The sequence below is a fragment of the Sapajus apella genome, unplaced genomic scaffold (assembly GCF_009761245.1).
Source record: "Sapajus apella isolate SASKATOON/1434 unplaced genomic scaffold, GSC_monkey_1.0 scaffold164, whole genome shotgun sequence".
In the NCBI taxonomy this organism is placed as follows: Eukaryota; Metazoa; Chordata; class Mammalia; order Primates; family Cebidae; genus Sapajus; species Sapajus apella.
In genome coordinates, this window is record NW_022437104.1 from 293,493 (window position 1) to 316,755 (window position 23,263).

The 23,263-nt window shown below is 48.6% G+C and overlaps 1 protein-coding gene across 9 annotated transcripts in view; it reads right to left on the reverse strand.

The window, feature by feature from the left end:
- Positions 1-23,263, reverse strand: part of IQSEC2 (IQ motif and Sec7 domain ArfGEF 2) — an 87,310-nt gene that overhangs the window by 22,635 nt on the left and 41,412 nt on the right. For 7 of the 9 annotated variants that reach the window (XM_032267052.1, XM_032267051.1, XM_032267055.1 and 4 more), the window contains one exon: positions 560-821. In XM_032267052.1, the coding sequence (XP_032122943.1) occupies positions 560-821 (262 nt within the window). Of the gene's footprint in view, positions 1-559; positions 822-2,792; positions 3,315-11,202; positions 11,936-23,263 lie in introns of those variants that run through there. The other 2 variants (XM_032267054.1, XM_032267060.1) reach the window with 2 other exon arrangements.

Genomic DNA, 23,263 nt, shown 5'->3' on the forward strand with positions numbered 1-23,263 from the left:
GCAGGGAAGGAAGGAAGAGGAGGAGGGAGGAGGAAAGGGAGGGAGGGAAGGAGAGAAGGAAGGAAAGAAGGAAGGCAGGCAGGCAGGCAGGTTGGTTGAATTACCTACATTCCAAACACTTAAGCATAACTAGAATATGTCGTTTGGTGTAAGGTACATGTTTTTGTATATGTCCTTCCACTTTTTTTCTATATGTAGTATTTTGTTTTCCCTCCACCTTTTTTTAGCTACACACTCTATTGTATGGCACTCTCCTGAAAAGGTCAGTTAATCAGTGTGCTTCCCATTAGACTGAGTTTTTTGGGGACCAGCTCCAGGACTCATTCACCTTTACACCTCCAAGACCGAGGCAGGGAGCTCAGTAAATGTTTGTTGAGTGAATATAAGCCTCAGTGGATAGGTGGTGAATGACTGTGTCCCCAGGTCCGGGGCCAGTCTTCTCCAATTCCAGCCTCATGACCCCTCCCTGATACCACCCCCAAGTGCCATGTCCCAACCCCTCCCCTGGTGCTCTCTTGTATCCTGACTCCCAATCCCAACCAGGGCGCCTCTGCTGTACCTTCTTGTCCTGCAGGTCTGTGGAGAGTTCATAGCTGTCCGATAGGGCCTTGGAGCGCTTTATCTCCTCCTCCTCCTGCTTCCTCAGGGCGACACTGGCTGGCTGCAGGCGTGCTCGCTGAGCCCAGGGAAGGCCCACTCCAGCAGGGGGGCCCCCCATGTGGCTGCTGGAGGGGGGCAGCTGGCTCAGCCGGTAGGGGGGTTGGCTCCCAGGACTATCAACCGCTGTGCTCAGGTCACTGCCTGGGGCATCACCCTCCACACTGTGGGGATGAGATAAGATGAGCCAGGATGTGGGGACAGGAGAGGGGCCTGCCGTGCCAGACTGAGAGTGGGTGAGCCAGATCCCTGCCCCCATCCCATCCACCCCAGCTTCCTCACAGATAGGGGACCCGACACTTACAGGCCAGAGTGAGTCCTAGCTCTCGGACTCTGTCCCCACTCCCGCCCAAGTCCCTTCCCTTCCAGCCCCCTTGCCTTCACAGCGAGATCCTCTCAGACTCCTTTCCCTCAAGGCTCTGTCTGATCCCCAGTCCTCCTCAACCCTCGCAGCCTTCTCCCCTAGAACACTTAACTCCCCATCTGGTCTCCTCACGCCCTTTTTTCTGTCCCCTGACAGCTCCACCCCTCCCTGCAAACGTCTTCCCCTCAGGCTCTGTCCCCTCCTGGCCTTGTCCCCAGCTTAGCACTGGGATTTCCCTCTCAGTCTGATTCCCAGCACTACCCCTGACTACCTCCTTCGAAGTGCCACCCCCCTCCCAGCCCTGTCCCAGCAGTGTGAGGCCCACCCCTGCACCCAGCCTTGCCCGCTGCGGCCTGGCCCCTGCCCTCTGGTGCCTGAACTCTGGACCAGGCCAAGCCAGTTCCCAGGGTTCCCTGGCTGCTAGGGCAGGGTGAGAAGCGACAGTGGGAGGCGCCTCCCATCCAGCATCCTCACAGGTAAAGAGCTGCCCTGCGGGGCAGCTTCCTTTTTCTCCTCATGGCCTCCTCTGCTCAGCTTGGGGGAGAGGGCAGGGGGGTCTCCATGCGTGGCAGGAGCTGGGCTCCAGGTCTTGCCCGCCCTGGTTTCCCAGGGCTGTTGTTCCACCAGAACTGCTCCCATGGTGCCATGGCAACCAGGCTGCCAGGGAACCCAGGTGGCGACAGAGCCCAGGCGCCTTGAGCTGAGCCTGCATAGTGAAGAGCCACTGAAGTGGGGAGGACGGGGAAGGACTTGGGCGGGAAGGAACACGCAGGTGAGGCATGGAGGAGGCTGTGGGGGGAATGGGTGTGGCTGGGACCCAGAGAATGGTCTTATTTTGGGGGGCATAAGGTTGGAGTCTCTTGGCTGGTAAAAGGGTGAAGGGGTACTCCCCAGCCCCTATTCAGCAGAGGCCAGGGCAAAGGGCAGAGATGGGCTGGGGGGGGTATGGGGGGGCCTACCAGTGCAGGAGCTTGAGCTGCAACAGGCCTAGCAGCCTTGCAGCAGAGTGCTTTGCACTGGGGGCTGGCTGTGGCGTGGAGGCTGCGCCCACGAGGCCGGGTCCCGGACTGCAGCACTGTGGGGAGCTCCCACCCACTGCTCACCCTCCACCCCAAATTCTCTCCTCCTGAGCCTAGGGCGGTGGCCCCTGACATTACCCACCCTCCAGGGTTCAGCCCCAGCGCAGCCCACCTCCGGCATCTAAGATGTTTCTCTCCTCCCTGCCGGGACTGCAGAATCTCACCCACCAATCTCTCAAACCTCCCCTCCCAGCACATGGCTCAAGCCCAGTTTTGATCAACTGTCTCCTGTATGCATGAACCATCATCTATAACTTCCACTGCTCGGAAGAGATAGCCCAAGTCCCTTATTCTGGCATTTGAGGCTTCTCCAAGACACAACAGCTAATATTTACAGATCGTTTAGCACATTTAGGCACTATTCTTACCACTTCACACTGAATAACTTGTTTACTCTTCAAGACAACCGTATGAGGTAGGTACTGTTATTTACCTTCATTTTACACATAAAGAAACTGAGGCCCAGAGAGGTTAAGCAACATACCTATGGTCACACAGCTACTAATGATAGAGCCAGGATTCAAATCCAGGCAGTCTGACTCCAGAGCCCACACTCTTAAACATTAAGCCATGCTGCAGGGTTGGCTGCCAGCCCCCCACTCCATCCACCCATCATTCCAGCCTGGCCCAGATCCTGCTTCTCCCAAATGCTCTCTGCTTTCTACCTCCAAAACTGCTCATACAGTACCTACCACTTGAAATGCAATCCCCATCGTCTCCGCCATCTGCAATCTGAGAAATTCCCCCACATCCTAGTTCCGTCAAGATTCAGGTCATATGCCACCACTAAGAAGCCCTCCTGAATCCCGCCTCCAGCCAGAAATTATTGCTGATCCTGTTCAGAGCTCCCACACACAGCACATGTCTGTCCTGCTTTTTATGGCACAGGTTAGCTTTGGCAAAGCGTGACAAGCTATTTGTGTTCATGACTCCCAGAATCCCAGCTCAGGAAAAGAATTTGATAATCTCCCAGCTAACATAGAGCACATAGCCTGGAACAGAGTAGGTGCTCAATAAAAGCTGCTGTCCGGAGGGAGTCAGTAAATGTGCTCAGGAGGCTGTTCTAAGAAATATTCTCTCTTGATCACAGCCTCCAATCTCCTCTTCCAACCCATTCTCCACCCTGTGGCCAGTGAGAGCTTTCAAAAGTACAAATCTGGGCCAGGAGCGATGGCTCACTCCTGTTATCCCAGCACTTTGCGTGGCCGAGGTGAGCAGATCACATGAGGTCAGGAGTTCAAGACCAACCTGGACAACATGGGGAAACCCATCTCTACTAGGGGTACAAAACTTAGCTGGGCATTGTGGCAGGTGCCTGTAATACCAGCTACTTTGGAGGCTGAGGCAGGAAAATCACTTGAATCCAGCAGGCAGATGTTGCAGTGAGCCAAGGTCATACCACTGCACTCCAGCCTGGGCGACAGAGCAAGACTCTGTCTTTAAAAAAAAAAAAAAAATCTAGGCAGGGCACTGTGGCTCATGTCTGTAATCCCAGCACTTTGAGAGGCCAAGGTGGGTGGATCACCTGAGGTCAGGATTTCGAGACAAAAATAATACAAAAAATACAAAAATTAGCTGAGCATGCTGGTACGTGCCTGTAATCCCAGCTACTCAGGAGGCTGAGGCAGGAGAATCACTTGAACCCAGAAGGCGGAGGTTGCAGTGAGCCGACATCCCACCACTGCACTCCAGCCTGGGAGATAGATAGAGTGAAAGACTCTGTCTCAAAAAAATAAAAAAGCACAAATCTAGTTAGGCACAGTGGCTCACACCTATAATCCCAGCTACTCCAGAGGCTGACGTGGAAGGATCATTTAAGACCAGGAGTTGAAGACCAGCCTGGGCAACATGGCAGAACCTCGTCTCTACTAACAATACAAAAAATTAGCAAGGTATGGTGGTGGGCCCCTGTAGTCCCAGCTACTCGTGAGGCTGAGGCACGAGAATCCCTTGCACCCAGGGGGGTGGAAGTTTCAGTGAGCCAAGATTGTGCCACTACACTCCAGCCTGGGTGACAGAGCAAGACTCGATCTTAAAAAAAGAAAAAAAAAGTACTGCCAGGCATGGTGGCTCAGACCCATAAGCTCAGCACTTCAGGGGGCCAAGACAGGAGGATAGCTTGAGCCCAGAAGTTCCAGACCAGCCTGGGCAACACAGGGAGATCCTGTCTCTACAGAAATAAAAAATTAGCCAGGCATGGTGGCACGTGCCTGTGGTTCTAGCTAGTAGGGAGGTTGAGGCAGGAAAATCACTTGAGTCCAGGCTCAGTAGTGCCACTGCACCACATCCTGGGTAACAGAGTGAGATGCTGTCTCCAAAAAAGAAAAATAAAAAACATAAACAAGGCTGGGAGCAGCGGCTAACGCTGTAATCCCAGCACTTTGGGAGGCTGAGGCAGATGGATTGCCTGAGCTCAGGAGTTCGAGACCAGCTTGGGCAACGTGGTAAAACCCCATCTCTACTAAAATACAAAAAAAAAAAAAAATTAGCTGGGTGTGGTGGCGTGCACCTGTAATCCCAGCTACTCGGGAGGCTGAGATAGGAGAATCGCTTGAACCTGGAAGGCAGAGGTTGCAATGAGTGGAGATTGTACCACTGCACTCCAGCCTGGGACAAGAGAGCAAGACTCCGTCTCAAACAACAACAACAAAATACTATACTAACCTATTTCATTCTGTCACTAAAACGCTTCCACAGCGCCACGTAACTCACTCAACAAACAACTGAGCATCTTCTGTATGCCAGGCACAGTGCTGGGCACTGGAAATATACTAGTGAGCAAAATGCACAAGAATGTTCTCAGGGAGGTGACGTTGTAGTGAGGGAAGCAGACTATAAAGGAAGAAACAAGTAAATATGTCCTGCCATTTCAGGTAGGGGTGAAGTGCTAGGAAGGAAAATAAAGCAGATTGTGAAAAGGTGCTGTTTGAGATGTGGTGGTCAGGGGAGGCCTTTCTGGAGCAATGGCATATAAACAGAGTGCTGATGGAAGTGAGGGTAAGCTGTGTGGTAAAGGCAGTAGCAGTCCAGAGAGAGGGTACAGCCAGTGCAAAGGCCCGGAGGTAGACCTGTGTCTGGCATGTTCGAGGAACAGTGAAGAGGCCAGTGCAGCCAGAGCAGAGTGAATGAGAGGAGATAGGATAAAAGATCAGAGAGGTTATGGGGGCCAAATTAGAAAGTGCATGGGCCTACAATAAAGACGTTGGCTTTTGCTTTGATTGAGGTGAGCAGAGGAGGGACATAATCTAACTTGGATGTTCCAGAAATCAGCAGCCATGGGATAACCTTCAACTTCCTCACCATGGCCGTGGATGGCTCTCCTGACTTGACCTCCACCTCATATATTCTCTGTCCCACTTCCCCAGCCTGGCTATCTCCTGCTCAGCCTTCACCACTCAGCTCAGGTGTGCCTTTCCATGCCTGCCTGCCTCCTCCACACAGGGCGCCTTACGCCCCCTCCTCTTGGGCGGCTGTAGGGCCTCTAATTCCTAGGGCAAAGGCACTACTTAGTTCATTGAATCCTTGAAACGTGTTGAGGCAGGTACCATTAGCCTCATTTTATCGATGAAGACATTGAAGCTCAGAGAGGTGATATAAACTTGCTCAAGGTCACATAGCTATAAAGTAAAAAAGCTAGGCTTCCAACCCAGGGCCCAGGCTTTTCATGACCTCTTGCTGCCTCTCCTCACTCCCAGCTCTGTGCTGCCCCTGGCTCTGCACTCTTTGACAATTCCTCCCTTGAGAGCTCACCCCGTTTTGGTTGCAAAGGGAATAGTGGCAGGGAGGTCGGGCTGTCAGCACAGCCTCCCACAAAGGAGCCTGACAAAAAAAGGAGGGTGCTTGAGGGCGTTGCTTCTGACATCATATATACTGCTGAAGAAACAGTACTGGGGATGTGGAATCCCTCAAGTCAGAGCCCCCAAAACAATACTCAGGGACATGCTGATCACATGGAAAATCTCTCTTCTCTCTCTCTCTCTCTCTCTCTCTCTCTCTCTCTCTCTCACTCACACACACACACACACACACACACACACACACACACACACACAGAGCCTGCTGTAGAGTAAGATGCTGGGCAGGCCGAGGCTCAGGTCCTGACTGCCACTGACCAGCTGTGTCAGCCTGGGCATGTCAGTTTTTCATCTGTGCAGGGCTCAAGCAAAATCAATTCCCTCTTTACATTCCTGGACTTCAGAAAGGGTCTGGGAACCCCCTGTCTCTGGGCTCTTCCCAGCCAGGAGCAAAACATCTGCGTGTGCACACACACACTCACACACAGGCACAGAGAAGTACAATAACACAGACACATCCAAAGGCAGACAAGCCTAGAAACAAAAACACATCCACAGACACATGAAAATAGACATAAACACATGCAGTCATGCACATATACAGACACAACCACACACACACACTTGTGCCCATGTGCACTGTCTGCTGGGCTATTCTGTGGGGGAAATTGGAGAGCATCCTCTGCAGAGGGGGAAATAAGCTATGTTACACAAATAACCACAGTACAAAGCAGAAAGTTATCAGGGCTGGGGAACAGAGGAAGTGCTGGGGGAGTGCAGGAGAGAGATCCCTTCTGTTTGGGGGTGGTTGAGCAGAATAAAAATAAACTCGCACTTACTGCGCACCTTCCCTGTGTCAGGCATTTTCCACACATTATTTAATCTGCATGACAAACGTGAGGGAAGAATTAGGATTCCTATTTTGCAGATGAAAAAGAAGACTCCAAGAGGGGAAGTGACTGCCAAAGGTCTCAGAGCTAGCAAGTGACAGGACAGGGATTTAAACCCCAAAGCTTGTGCTAGCTCCTCTGCTGCCTGGAAGGCTTCCTGGGGGAGGAAGCTTGTGGACTGGGTCTTGCCTAGGAGTTGGTAGAGATGAAGAGTGAGGGAACCTTGCGTGCCAAAGCACTAATATGGGGAGAAGCAGTGTAGGATGTTCCACAGGGATCTGGGGCTGGCTTGCCCATGGCAGGGGCACTAACCCTCCCTGAATGCTGCTCCTAATGGGAGGTCTTCTCTCCCTCCTTCCCTTTATTGGCACTGCCCGGAGCCAGGCAGCCAGCAGGGGATGGGATCAGGATGCAGTTGCCATGGAAACGAATGGGGGCTGTTGCCATGGATATCATAAGATGAGGGCAAGAGGAAGCTAGGGATGGTGAGGACTATCCCCATGACAACTTAGGTGGCGGAGGGGGGGTGCCGGGGTGGGGGGGGCGCGGGACGGACCGGAAGTAGAGACGAGAAAACAAGACGAGGAAGTCATTGTACCTGGATGGGGCCAGCCAGGGGCTTTGGGTTCTGGAAGGAGCAGACTGGGCCAGGAGACTGGACCCAGTGGCAGTGGAGGGAGGAGGTGGGGAACTGCAGCCACCTCTCCCTCCAATATTTCTTCTGCAAACTAGTTCTGCTGCCCAATCCCAGTGTCACAGGAATTCTAAGCCCGAGCCCAGCCTGGCTTGGCACAGGAACTGACAGGGGAGAAGGAAGCCTTCAAAGGAGCTGAGCTGACTGGGTATGCAGTGGGCATACACAGGCTTTGGGAGTGCACAGGGCTGGGTTTGAATCCCAGCTCTGCTGCTGTGCAGCCCTAAAAATAATAGTTGTCATTTATTGAGTTGTCATTTTGCTAGGCCGAGCAACTCTGCAAGATCTGGGTTGTTGTCTCAGAGGAGGACAGCACAGATGATGAAACTGAGGCACAGAGAGATGAAGCCACATGCCCAAAGCCTACAAGCTCGGCACTGGTGGAGCCAAGATTCAAACAAAAAATGTATCTGAACACAAAGCTCTTACCACCACCCCACCCTCTGCCCCAGGCACTACTGAGCAGTCCCTCCAAGGTCTGGTCCTTGCATTCTTCATCCCCACATGCCTTCCCACAGTGGCACACAAGGGATCGGATGCTGGGTAAATATTTGTGGAGTGGGTGAATGAGGAAGCAACCCAGGAGGAAGCAGGAAAGACGGAGGTTAGATGGAAGAAGCTCCTGGCTTCAAGAGCAATGACTCATGGATGTGGCTGGCCAAGGGTGGTAGGCACCGCACAGAGCTGGGATGGACTGGGCGGACTAGGCTTTATGAACCATCCAATCCCACAGACCCAAATGGAGGCCCAGAGAGTCAAAGTGACTTGCCCAGGGTTGCACAGGACAAGAATCCCCCTCACTTCTAGGCCAGCAGCCCATTCTTAGCTTCAGAAGCCCCTCTGAATCTGGCCTATCTCCCACCCCTCACCTCCCACCCTGCCCTGTAAGCTCCTAAATGTCATAGGCAACAGCAGGCTACTTGCAATTCCTAGTCTATGGCGAGTCAATCCACACCGCCAGGCCCATGCTCATATTCTTCCTTGTTTCTTCTGCCCAGAATGTTCTCTGTCTCCCCTTTACCCCCGGACTTGACCGGTCTTGGTGAGCTCATCTTCATCTTGCAGTACCCTGAGCAGGTTGGTCCTTCTGAGAAGTCAATGCTGACTCACTCCTGCCCCATGCAGAACAGACAGGGTCAGTGACTCCCTCCCTTGTGTCTTGTGCATACCTGTATGTCACAGTCAGTCTTTCTCCCTGGCTAACTCGTGATTCTCTCTTATAGTGTCTGTCTCCCACCCCACACCCCCCTCCTGTTTCCCAAGAGCAGCGGCTCAGTATGATTCACCTTTGTGGACCTATGGCACTCATGCTCAGTTGCTCAGCAGCCACTTTGGGTCCTCTAATACCACAGGTAGAAGTCACATGTGTCTGTGTGTGTGTGACCATCCTGCCTGACAACTGTCACCCTAAAGGCCACAGCCTCACATGCTTAAAAGCCACCCACACCAAGCCTTGTGATGACATCCACCAGACACACACATCAAGCCTGCCAGGTGCATGAAGTCACCACTTCACACAATCAACCTCACACTCAGAATTCCTCGCACCCAGTCTCACATCATCACATTTCCTCAGCTCCGCAGCAGTGTGCACAGTCTCTCATGACTGTGAGACCTGCAGAGCCTCGTGCAAAGACAAGCGGGAGGATGCCCGGGCACATGGAGGCCATGCGTGCACACATATTTCTCTGACAGCTGATCAAAACCCCGCCCCCTTCCCACAGCACAAGCCCTCTGCCCAATTCAGCCAATTCAGTTGCCCGTAGCTCAGGATGGCCATCTGACCCTGACTTGCCCCCCTCCCTCCATACAGTTGAACCCCTGTCACCACCCCCATACTTGCTTTTCTCTCCGTTCAGCAGAAGGGTAGAATGGTCTCCTCCTCCCCAGCCCCAGGTCATCTACATTCACACACCCTGGAGAGCCAAGTGAACAGAGTAATGTACCCACCATTCCCTTGCATGACCCTGGAGCTCTCCCCCAGGTTTTTGTCTATGAGGTTCCTGCCTCCTGGAATGCCTTCTCACCCCTTGCCACCAATTCAAACCCTTACCAGTCTTCAAGGCACAACTCTTGCACCTCTTCCTCCAGCAAGCCCTCCTGGACGCCATAACTCCCCACCCACCTTGACATCTCCTTCCTCTTTAGGCCAGGAGCAAAACGTGCTCATCACTGAAGCCATTCCTGTCCAATCATTTCAACCCTTTGCATCCTTCCTACTTTCCCAAAGGATTTCTCATCTCCCACCTCCCCTGGGAGATGGAGAACTCACAGGGGACACAGCCACTGTCTTACTTTTTAAAAAAAATCTTTTTGTAGAGATGGGGTCTCACTATGTTGTCCAGGCTGGTCTCAAACTCCTGGCCTCAAGCCATCTGCCTGCCTCAGCCTCCCAAAGGGCTGGGATTACAGGTGTGAGCCACCACACCCGGCCTCTGTCTTACTTTGGATCCCTCACAGTATTTAGCGTCAGGCCTTGTACCCAGTAAGGGCTCAAGCAATGCTTTGTTGGGTAGAATGAGGAAGAGTAAATAAGGGAGGGAAGCAGGGAGGGAGGGGAGAAATAAATGAGACTTTGAATGAGTGAATGAGTAGATGAGTTGAGCAAGTGAACAAATAATGAGGGAAGGAGGTGAGGTTCTAGAAAACCTGGAGATTCAATGTGATAGGGATGCTGAAGGGAGGGAGGAAAGAAAAGACAGAAAACTCTCACCTGGGCCTTAATCAAAACAAGAGCCACCAATCACAGCACACTTGCCCCACAGCGCACCAGCCCCTATGCTGGGCTCGTTGTGTTCTTTCTTGCTAATCTTCACGACAACCCAGAGAGGTAGATATATTCTCACTGTACTCAGGAGGAAAGCAAAGCTCAAGGAGAAGAAAAAACTTGCTCAAGGTTATACAGATGTAAGTGGCAGAACGGGAAGGTAAACTCAGATTTGTCTAATACCAAAGGCTCAGAGAGGGAAAGTCAGAGGTATGAGCCCACTTTGGGGTTTCCCGGCTGTGCTCCTAACACAGACACATCATGGAAGGCATGAGTCCTACAAACCCATAAAGGACATCTTCCACCCTCCAGCTGACAGCCTCCAGGGAGTCTTAGAAGCAGCCTCTGGCCAGGCCCAAGGAATATCTAAGGTTGTTGCACCGGGGGGAAATGGCTTCCTCTCAGATCCAGATCCCCAAAGTTGTAGAATCAGAACCTTAAAAGTAAACGCTCAGGGAATCTTAACATTGCAGAATATTAAAATTGCATCATCAGAATTTGTTCAAATGGTAGAATTATGCAATCTTAAAACCACAGGATTGGAGAATTCAAAAATCACAGCATTGTAGAAACAGAAATCACAAAATTGCAGTGGAAGGTGTCACTGAATCGCTGTATATTAAATTCACGTAATTATAGCTTCTTAAAACTGTCGCATCTCAGATTCACAGAATGTCACAGCTGGAAGAGCCATTGGAGACCCTCTAATCCAACCCTTCTTCTTTTTACAGATGGAGAAACTATGTGTCAGAGAGGTCATGCGACACATCCAAGGTTAGCCTGCCCGTGTTAGGAGTCATTCACGCATTTATTGAGTGCCTCTTGGGTGTTGACAAAACCACAAATCAAACCCTACTCTCTTTCCCGGCCCCTGTTCCCAGCTCTGGACAGGAAAGAAGGCAAGGCCCTGGTGGGGTTGGGAAGAGGGCAGTGGGGTTGGGTGGAATATACATCAGACAGAGAGAAGAGATCAGCTTTTATTGATGGAAATTCCTTTGTACACAGCAACACGCACTCTAAGAGGCCTTTTCCTCCTGATCATATTTACAGAGCACTATGGGAGTGGCAGAGGGCATGGGGTGAGGCCTTCAAGCAGTGGAGGAGATGGCAGCAATGGCCACAGCAAGGGAACAAACAACAGGGAACTAGGCAGGCTGGGTCCTGCCCCCGTCTGGTCCTCTGAGCCCTAGGCACCTTGCATCTCTGTTTGTGCTCACAGAGGACAGAGGTAGGTCCTTGGGATGTCATTTGGAGGCCTCTCCAGGAGTGGCAGGCTCCAGGGTGCCTGGGAAGTGGGAGTGTGGGTATGGGAGGGTCCAGGTTCCAAGCTCCAAGCTCTGCTTCTCCCACATTTTAGTCGGACCTAGGGCTCCAGCTCTCTTTAATTCAGGGGCTGGAGTCCAGAGGAGACAGCAGTGAGGATGGGAATTCCAAGAAGGAGGCTGGGGGAGAAGGGGTACGATGCTTGCCCATCTGGTTCCTGAAGCAGGGGACAGGGTCCCATGGGGGATCTGCGGGGGGTGGGCAGGGTGAAGGAGGGGCTGGTTAAGGCTTTTGCTTCTGCATAGAAAATGGCCCTTGTCCTCTCAGTTACCGAGAGGAGGGACTACTGCACTCGGAGGCCGGACAGCAGAACTGGTGAGCGTCTTCCTCTTCCTCTTCCTCAGTCTCCTCCTCCTCCTCCTCTTCCCTGGGGCCAGGAAGGGCGGGGTAGAGGCCACAGGCGGCGGGTGACAGAGAGAGGCAGAGGCATTAGTTTGCAGAGCAGGGGAGATACGCGAAGGGCCAGGGCCGGAACCAGAAGGTGGGACTGGAATGGGGGTCGGGGTGGGGAGGCCAGTGTGATGGATTATCCAACTCAGTGTGGCTGGTCCCCTCCTGGGACAGCCCTCCCCCATACCCAGCCTGGGCTCAGTCTTAAGGTCACCCTCAGCGTTTATCAACTCCTTTTCTGACCCTCATTTTAATATAACAGCAACCTGCTCTCAGTTTGCACACATCATCTCACTTAGGCCCCACAACAGCTCTGCAGAGGAGCATTTGAGAGCTGAGGGAATTAAAGCTCAGAGAGGTTAGAGAACTTGCTCCAGGTCACACAGCTGGGTAAGTGGTAGAGTCAGGATCTGAACCCAGGGTTCTTGGAGCTCCAAGTTTCAGACTCATCCCACTAGGTCCTTTGGTTGAACTTGGCACTACCTCTAGAAACCCACCCTGCTCTTGAAGGACGAGGATTTGTAGTTCCTGAAGGCTCAGGCTCAGGAAAATGGGAGATACTTAGCAGTGGAGTATGGCAAGCCCACAGCTTTGGAAGCTAACAGACCTGGGTTCAAATCCCAGCTCTACATGTGGTTCCAGGCTACATGCCCTCGAGCGCATTATTGCCACGCTTGGAGCCTCAGTTTCCTCGTCTGTAAAAAAGGGGCCCGTGACGTGAACCTTCCAGGACTGTTGCAAGAACTAGAACATATATCAAGCACCTGGCAAACAACGGCAGTGGGAACATGGTGGTGGTTATTAACTACTCGTGAGCCAAATCTAATTCCCACAGTGGCCGTCTGCCCACACAGAAGCAGCCACAGCAGTGGGAGAAGAGTCGCTGCAGGAACAACCACCTATCCCTAGGGGGCTGCTGAACAGTACCAGGGGCCAGGCTGCATGTGGCAGTCACTGGTGCTGGGCTACAGTCTCATATGGTGGATGGAAAGACAGCGGGGCTAGGAGGGGACCAGGTGGTTTGGGAGTGAAAGGCTGACCTTCTGGGGACAGACAAGGAAACAGTTACCCCCATTCCCAGACTCAGGGGATGCAGGAATTGTGGAATCCAGGAAACTGGAAGCATGGGAAGAGATGGGGAGGAACGCAGACAGGGAAGGGAAGGGAAAGGAAGGGAAGGCACTGCTGTCCATCTGACGGGCAGACAAGCACACACGCGCGCACACACGCCTTTCTCAGACTCAGAGCTCCCTCTGACACATTGTTCCACAGACTTCCTGAATCAGCAAAATCACATGAAGCAGGGCGCAAGTCCTGGGCAAGTAGCCCTCCCTTTCTGAGTCTCCCATTCCTCGTCTATAAAAAGAGAGGAAAGATCCACACCTCTTGAGGCTGTCATGAGGAACAAATGACATTCCAATCCCAGCGCTCACTCCCTTCTTTTCCAGGCTAGGCCACTCCTTCCTTTCCCCTAACACCGCGGTCACCTCCTGATTTCTTCTCCCTCCCCTCTGGAACCACATTAGCCTTCCTAAAGCCCACCTTCAAGCATGCATCTCTTCTGCTCCGACACCCACTGCCTCCTGGATAAAGTTCAGGGTCCTCAAGTTGGCATTCGAGGCTCTCCCATCATCTGGCCTCACCAGGCCTTTCCTGTTAGGTGGCAAAAGCACAGGCTATGGAGCCAGATGGGTGACCGTGGGTCCATTTCTTCACCATTCCAGGACAAACTTTCCTTACCTGTAAACTGAGGAAATACCTATTCTGCAGGGTGCGGTGGGACTAAAGGAATTCACGTATGTCCTAAGGCTGGTGCTTACTACAACGGCCATTCTAGTGGCATCCATGTTCCCTACTGACTCCTGTCCAGCCTTCATCAAGCTAGCTTGTTCATTATTCCATTAGCATGCCTGGCCTTTTCACAGCTCTATGTGTGTGCTGATTCTGTTTCTTCCACTTAGAATACTCTTCCCTCTGCACAGATCTTTGCTTATTGCAATCCTGTCTGAATTTCCTGACCCAGCTCAAGTGCCGCTTCCTACAGGAAGTCCTAGCCAGAAATATTCTCTGCTTCCTCCCAGCTCCAGCATCCATGCCCTTGGTCAGGGCTCTCCATTTGTTGCTTTGAACTTTTCTGAAGTATTTCTTTCACCAATCCCCCTCAATACCCTTGTATCCCACCATTACCACTGCTTTGCTCCTCTGTAAGAAAGAGAGGACCCCTGTAGCATGTAAGGCCAGTCTCCCCACCTGGACTCTGGAGCCCATCCCCATTACCTCCTCCACAACAATCATCCCCTCTCCCTCCTGCGTTTTCAACCTCTCCCCCTCTGTTGCCTCTTTCCTATCAACATTTATAGAAGCTCAAGTCTCTCCCATCTGGGAATAAAAACCCTCTATCTGCCCCCACATCCCCCTCTGTCCCTCTCTCCTCTTCACAGCTAAGCTTCTTCTTAAGAAACCCGTCTACACTGGCCATCTCTGCTTCACTTCGGTACCTCCCACGAGCTCTTCGACCCACTGCAATCTGCCTCATGCGCCCACCACTCCACAGAAGCTGTTCTGAGGAAGGTCGCCCAGGCCCTCCTGATGCTTAAAGCCAATAGACTGTCTTCCACCCTCGGCTTACTCCCTGCAGGCTGCAACATTTGACACTCTTAACAAGGCCCTCCTCTGCATGGCCCTTTCCTTCCTCCACTTCTGTGAGCCCACGCGCACTGCTTTTCCTCCTACTTCTCTGACCCCGCCCCCATTTCTTCCTGGGCTCCTTCCCTACGCGTTCTGCTCTGGTCCTCTTCTCTTTCATTGCACACTCTTTTTCGGTAATCTCATTCCCTTTCATAACTTCAGGTGTGGATCCCTTTCCTGGGCCCCGGACCCGTAGAGCCCAGTGCGTGCTGGACAGCTCTACCAGAACAGCCCTTTGGGTAGGGACCTCTGACTCAGCATCTCACCACTGTCCTCAAGGCACCACCATTTATCCAGTCGCTTGAGCCCAGAACATACCTTGGAGTCACCCTAGATTCTTCCTGTCCCCTTAGCAAGTCAGTCACCAAATCCTGTGGACTCTACCTCCTGAATAGCTCTAAAAGATAGACTGTGATGTCGCCTCTACCTCATCTTCTACTCCTCTCGCTCCTTCTTCAGCCTTTTCCCATCACACTGGTCTCCATGCTGCTCCTCAAACAGACCAAACGCACTCTTGCCTCGGGGCCTTTACACCTGAGGTTCCTTCTCTCTGGAACATTGTCCCTGACAGGTACATGGCTCAGTCCCTTGCCTCCATTAGGCCTCTGCTCAAATACTGCCTCATCAGAGAGGACCTCCCTCTCAAAAGGCACCCCAACATTTTCTACCTCATCACCCCAGCTTTATTTTTCTGCATAGCGCTTAACATCAGACACACTCTAGACATTTAGTTGTCTATTTATTTATCTGTCTCACTCACAGTAAGATCCATCAGGACAGGCATCTGTTCTGTTCAGTGCTATACCCCTAGTACCTAGTACAGTGCCTGGCATTCAATAAACATTCAGTGAATGAATGAATCCAGTGCCAGCCCTGAACACTCCATCTTACGGCGAAGTCCAGCCTTGGTCATCTCCACCTCCTCCTCTCCCCTCTCCCGTCAGTCTCTGACACCAGTCTTCTCTTCCTCGCGATCACCTCTCAAATCCATCTCCTCTGCTGTATGCCCACGACCTTGGCTTCTCTCTCCCTTGGCCTCCTCCCTTATCTCCGTTCTAAAATGCTAATTTGGTCATGTCACTTTTCCTCTTTTCCTACTCAAGAACTGCTCATGGCTCTCCAGATGCCTACCAAAAATAAAATAAAATAAATAAAATAAAAAGCTGGTACTCTTCAGACAGCTGTTTGAGGTGACCCTGACCTCTGCCCTCTCCAATGTCTGATTTCATCTTGCTCACCTCCAGGCCTTTGTGCACACTGTCGGCACCTCCTCCCCCACCTCTACCTCTCAAAATCCTCATGGACCTTGAATGACGGACTCGAACACAACTTTCTGCAGGAAACTTGACCTGACTCACAAAGCAAAAGTAATTCCTCTGCAAAATCCACATGGAAATGAGTATTGCCAGTGTCATTCGGGATCTCTGAGAACCAAGGGTAGGATGGAAGTTAGTAAATATGTCTGAGACCAAGGACTCTGGATGCTAGGTGAGCATTAACAGAGGTTCCCCTTTCCTCTTGCACTATAACACTGGCATGGACTCATGTCCCTCTGGCCCTCTGCTAGCTTTCACTCATCCTCACCTCTTCCCTTTCCCTCACCTTCTGCATCCACAACAGTTTATGTCATCTGACACTTCTGTTGAGTCTATCTCATTAATAACTCTCAAAGGATTTGGATTCTATAATTTGAAATTGAAATGCTTCTCAACAAATGGTGCTCACTGGAGTCGTGCAACACAGTAGCCCTGCTCGAATCCATTTCTTCTCTGCCAATACCCCAGTTTAGGCCTTCCAGCTGGTCTCCCTGCATACAACCCATTTTTCATACTGACTGCTAATGTGATATTTCTAAAACACAAATTTTACCAAATTACTCTCCTATTTAGAATCCATTCAATTGACACTTTGTCACCAACAATTATGGTTCTCAACCTTTTTTGGGGGAGTGCAAACCCCTTTACACATTTAATGAAAGCCATGGATCATCTCCTCCACCAAAAAATGCACATAGGTATATGCATGCAACATTTTGCATTCAATTTCAGGAGGTTCGTGGGCTTCCTGAAGCCCATCTGAGACCCATGCATCCCAGGTTAAGAATTCTGGCCCTACCCAATAACATCCCGTTTCTTTTGCATATGCTATATGGTATTCCTTCTGCCTGGAATGCTCTTCCACACTTCACCCTTCTGTCCCTGGCTAACTCTTACTTAACCTTTAAGACTCAGCTCTTAGGCTGAGTTGACCTGTACCAGCCCCAGACAGGGCAAGATTCCTTCCTCTGGGCTTCCACATCTTTCAGTGTTCTCCTCTGTCAGAGTCCTTCTCAGTCTTCCCGAGTGACTGGGAACTCATGGAGGCAAGAACTGTCACCCAACAGAGACCCTGGTCAGAGCAGTACTCCAAAATTATCTCCTGAAACAAACACTAATAATAATTACTCTTTCCTGAGTACCCATTATGTGCCAGCCACTTAAATTCTGAATGCATCCATCTGAATGATCTCAGCTACTCTTCGGTAAATGAACCCCATGATGTTGGTGCTATTGAGTCCTGTTTACCAGATAAGGAACTAGGCTCAGAAATGTGAAGTGAGTCGGTCAAGGTCAGCCAGCTAGTGAATGACAGAGTTGGGACTAAGAATGCCATGAATGTTATGGCAAGTAGTGACCCATCATGCCTCACTGTCCTGGACTGTGAGATTAGGAGGTGGCATCAGCAGACGAGGACCGAGAACCAGGGCCAGAACTCCCTACTTGGAATCCCTTTCCCAGGAACACCTACTCTTATTTTCCCTCCGGCATCACCGTTATGCCAAGACCAAGCACCTGGTTCTCTCTTCTTATGATGCAACCCCTGCACCATGTACTCCTCCCAGTCTTCTCATCCCAAAGCCCTGCTATGGTCAGGCCCACTCTTTGCTCCAGAACCACCTCCAGATACACACAGCTTTGAGATCAAATCCAATCAAATGCTACACACTTGGCTAGGAGGAAAACAAGACACAGGTAGTCCCTCCTCTTCTAGAGCTGACAGTCACCCAGGAGCCTTACATCCATTATCTCCAATCCTAAAGACAGCCCTGAGAGGTAAGTCAGCATTAGCCCCATTACACAGATGAGGAAACAGAGGCTCAGAGGGTAAATGACTTGCCCAGAGTCACTGAATTGGTAAGTGGCAGAACTCACACTTGAATAAAGGTACTGACTCAACTATTCTTCCCCTATGAGGTCATCCTGCTTGGAAGGGCCAAAAAGTGAACAAGACCATTTCTGGTGGAGGAAGGGAACGAAGAAAAGTTAGCACTCTTTCAAGACTCAGAACAAACGTCTCCTCTAGTAGGAAGCCTTCCCAGATGGGGTTAAGAGCCCCTCATCTGGCAGCCTTCTGAGCCTACTTCTGTCCCATCCCAAGCCACACTATGCTGGCATTGTCTATGTGTCTTTCTCCCTTCTAGACTTGAGCTCCCTGACAGTAGGATCAGATTCATTTCAATATTCCACCAAGGGTCAGCACAAGGCCTAATCTAAAGCAGGCAAGACAGAATGCTTGCTGAATGAGTGAGGTGGTATCTGAGCTAATTCTTAAAAGGATCCGAACAAAATCTGAACAGCTGGATACAGGGAGAAGGTATAAAGGAGGAGGGAAATGAGTTAATAAAAACAAGGAAATGGGACCAAGGAAAAAGGCCAGTAATTCTGAAATCATGACAGGGTGTTCAAAATATGTTTTCACTGTTGTTATGGGGGTTTTCTTTTCCTTATAAAAATGGGATCAACTATAAACCCTGTTCTGCAGTTTGTTTTCTCTGTGTAACAGTGAGTCTTGTAGATCTTGCTGTGCGAGTATATAGAGGTCTACCTTTTTCTTTGGATCTGCTGCAGAGTAATCCATAATATGCGTATATCATGGACTAAGAGCTATTCCCTACTGATGGACATTTAGGTGGTTTTCATTTTTCAGCATCACAAGCAATGCTGCACTGAACATCTCTGCATATGTCTCCAAGTATTCTTGAAGGTTAGATTCTTAAAAGTTGAACTTCTGGGCCAAAGGAATGCACATTTTGTTTAAAGTGCCCATAAAAGTTATTTCCATTACTTTAACATTTTTGCAGACTGGCTACAAATAAAGATTATCCCTACTCACATAATCTTGTCTTTCTTTCGAGAAGCATATATCATGTACCTTTTAGTTAAGAGTTGGTTGAGAATGATGTCCTACAAGGGCATGTGATAAACAGTTGCACAGTCTGGCTTATGTTTGCAGTTTGGATTGTGGTGTTTTAGAAAAGGCCTCTGGCTGGCCACGTTGGGGTCCTTCTGGAAGCAAGAGCTTGGAGAAATCTAACTCCAAGATATGGTTCTCAGCATGGAAGAACACAGACATTTAAGATTCTGGTGGTAACTGACAAACTAGCGCCATAAAAAATGTTACCAATTTGCACAAGGTATCTGAGAGGTTCAGTTTCTCCAGAATCCTTCTGATATTTCCAATTTGAGTACCTAAAAATGGCACTTCATTGCTTTAGTGACATTTCTTTAACTATTAGTAAGCTTGAGCAGCTTTCCTCATTTGTTAGCTAATTGTCTATTTCTTCCCAGAATTGCCATATTGTGTTATTTCTCCATTTTGAATGGGTGTTGTCTCTTTTTCTTACTAGTTTCCAGAAGGTAGATACAGGCAGACATATTAACCTTTTGTCTGATATCTGTGTAGCAAATACTTTCTTCTAGCCTGTTGTTTATGTTTTAATTTTGTGTATAGTATCTTTCCCCACACAGAAGCTTTAAATTTTAATGTAGCCGAAATTATTACTCTTTATGTTATAGCTTATGGGTTTTTAAGTCATGCTCAGAAAGGCTTTCTCCACCCTAATATTATTAAAATATTCCAGATTTTTTTTCTGGTACTTTTATGGCTGTGTGTGTGTGTGTTTTTTTTTTTTTTTTTTTCTTCTTCTTCTTCTTTGAGACAGTCTCCCTCGGTTGCCCAGGTTGGAGTGCACTGGTGAGATCTTGGCTCACTGTGACCTCCGCCTCCTAGATTCAAGTGATTCTCCTGCCTCAGCCTCCCAAGTAGCTGGGATTACAGGAATGTGCCACCAGGCCCAGCTCATTTTTGTATTTTTGGCGTTTTGCCATGTTTCCCAGGCGGGTCTTGAACTCCTGAGCTCAAGCAATCTGCCCGCCTCAGCCTCCCAAAGGGCTGGGATTACAGGAGAGAGCCACTGCACCCGTCCTGTATTTGTTTTCATATGAAACAGGGATTTCACTTAAATGTTTTTACCAAATGGGTAACCAATAGTCCCATCTCATTTATTGACTCACCACTGATTTGAGATGTCTTTTGTCATAAATTCCCATATAAACATGAGTTTATTTCTAAACTCTGTTTCATTTCATGTCTGTAGTCCTCTATTTCTTTGATGATAGAATATTTGTAATTATTGCAGCTTTATGGTAAGTTTGTATCTAACAAACCAAGTCACCCTCGTTCTTTTTCAAAATTTTCTTAGTGATTCATGAACATTTACTCTTCCGAATGAACTTTAAACTGCAATCACTCAAGTTCCAAAGAAAATATCATTGAAATTTTAATAAGGAATGCAAGGAACGTTTTGACCAAATTAGGAACAAATACCATTTTTACCACAGTGACTCTTCTCATCCAGGAACAAGATGTAACTTTGTGCCAGGCGCAGTGGCTCACGCCTGTAATTCCAGCACTTTAGGAGGCCGAGACGGGCAGATCAGGATGTCAGGAGTTCAAGACCAGCCTGACCAACAGGGGGAAACCCTGCCTCTACCGAAAAAACAAAAATTAGCTGGGCGTGGTGGCATGCACCTGTAATCCCAGCTACTCAGGAGGCTGAGGCAGGAGAATCACTTGAACCTGGGAGGCGGAGGTTGCAATGAGCCAAGATCACCCCACTGCACTCCAGCCTCGGCAACAGAGTGAGACTCCGTCTCAAAAAAAAAAAAAAAAAAAAAAGATATAACTTTGTTTTACTCAAGGCTTCTTACAGCCATTGATGAAATTTTATAGTTTTCTATAGAGAAGTATTTCACATTTCTTGTAAATTCATAAAGGTTTTATAGAATTATTTTTCTATTGTGAATGGGATATTTTCTGTTTTGTGTTCTAATTACTTACTGCTGGTACTCAGAGAAGTTAATGGTTTGCATGTATATCTAACTGTGTCTACTCATTGCACTGAATTTTCTTCTTCTACTAATTTTTCACTTTATTCTCTTCAATTATCTAAGTAGACAATCATATTATCCTCAAATAATGCTAATTCTAACTCTGTCTTTCTAACATTTATACCACGTATTTCTTTTTTTAATTCCACTGGTTAAAACTTTTAGAAAAATATCGGTTAATAACAGCGATAGTCACCATCCTTATTTTGTTCCTGAATTTAATGGAAATGTATCTAGTACCTCACTGTTACATTTAATGATTCTCTTTGGTTTCTGATAAAAATTCTTTACCAAGTTAAGGAAGTCTTCATGATTCCTAGCTTACTAAATTAGTCATCTATTGCTGTGTAACAAACTACCCCAATATAGCAGAATAGATGTGTAATTTAATCAGATCACTTTTCAGCATTAATGGAGATTATATGATATTTTCTCTTTAATCTCTTAATACAATAAATTACAATAACATTTACTAATGTTGAACAATCCCTGTACTCTTAGGGCAAACTTTCATTTGTCACAATATATTTTTCTATTAATACACTGATGGATTCCACTTGATAATCTTTTATTGAAAATATTTGCTGCTCTATTAACATGTGGCATTAGGCTATAGTTTGCTTCTTATTTTGTTTAAACCTGTCTAGTTATACTAGCCTTATAGAATGAACTGGGAAGCTATCTATGTTTTCCTATTATCTGATCTTTCAAGATCTGCTAGAGTTTCCATCATACCAGAACTTCCAGAATACCAACTGGACCTGGTAACATTTCTGGGGGGAAAATTTTGACCACCTTTTCAGTTTATTCCATAGTTTTCCATTTTATTCAGGTTTCCTACCCCTCCTTAAGTCACTTTAGTAATTTACATTTTCCTAGAAAACCACCCAATTCATCTATATTTTCATATTTACTGGTATAAAAGTATACCCAATTATTATTATTTTTTTTGAGATGGAGTCTCAACAACAGGCTGGAGTGAAGTGGTGCAATCTCAGCTCACTGCAACCTCCACCTCCCAGGTTCAAGCGATTCTCCTGCTTCATCCTCCCAAGCAGCTGGGATTACAGGCACACACCACCATGCCCGGCTAATTTTTGTATTTTCAGTAGAAATGGGGTTTTGCCATGTTGGCCAGGCTGGTCTTGAACTCCTGACCTCAGCTGATCCACCCGCCTTGGCCTCCCAAAGTGCTAGGATTACAGGCATGATCCACTGCGCCCAGCCAATATTTTCTTATAATAACTTTTTAAAAATCTGTTTAGAACCTATGGTTAAATCCCCTTCCTTATATCTTATTTTATTTATTTATTTATTTATTTATTTGACCTTTTTCTTAGTCATGTCTGCCAAAGGATGGCTACCAAACTAGGTAGAGCTGGTCTTTCCAAAAGTCATATTTGCTTACTTATTAATACTTTATCAAAGCTTTTGTTTTCCATTTCATTAATTTCTGGTTTTATATGTAGTAATTATTCTGCTTTGTTTTGGTTGTATTTTTCTAGCTTCTGGAGTGGAATCATTAGTCCATTTAATTTAAACCATCATGTTCTTTCACAAAAGCAATTAAGATCATAAATTTTCCTCTGGGAATCCCTGTGACCATATTCCATAGGTTTTAATATGCAGTATTCTCACTGACATTTATTCTAAATAGTCCAGAAATTCCACTCTTATTTCCTCTTTAACACAAGTATTTTTAAACTTTCAAATGGGGAGGAGGGCCTAGCCGTTTTGCTGTTGTTGTTAATCGTTCCTTTTATTGAGTTATAATTAGAAAATGTAACTTAGAAATAACGTTCTCCAGCTGGGTGTAGTGGCTCACGCCTGTAATCCCAACACGTTGGGAGGCCGAGGTGGGCGGATCATGAGGTCAGGAGTTCGAGACCAGCCTGGCCAACATGGTGAAACCCTGTCTCTACTAAAAAAAAAAAAAAAAAATTACAAAAATTAGCCAGAGATGGTGGCATGTGCCTGTAGTCCCAGCTACTCAGGAGGCTGAAGCAGGAGAATTGCTTGAACCCGGGAGGTGGAGGTTGCAGTGAGCCAAGATTGTGCCACAGCACCCCAGGCTGAGCGACAGAGCAAGACTTCCTCTTAGAAAAAAAAAAAAAAGAAGTAACCTTCTCCAAAGATATGGGCAGATTGTTCCCTCTGCCTAAACACCCCTCCTCAGTCTATTCAACTGGCAAACTCCTACTCATCCTTTACAACAGCTGGAATATCACATAGTCTAGGACCAACCACTCAGGCCTTTCCGGGCCGGTCTCTGGGGAAGAATTGTTTTAAGGAAGGACAAACTACAGATAGGCCCTGAATATCCTCTTTGGTCTCCTGACCTGAACTCCCAGGCACTCTCCTCAGACACTCGGACACCCATTCCACAGGCACAGCAGGGACTCAGGGAG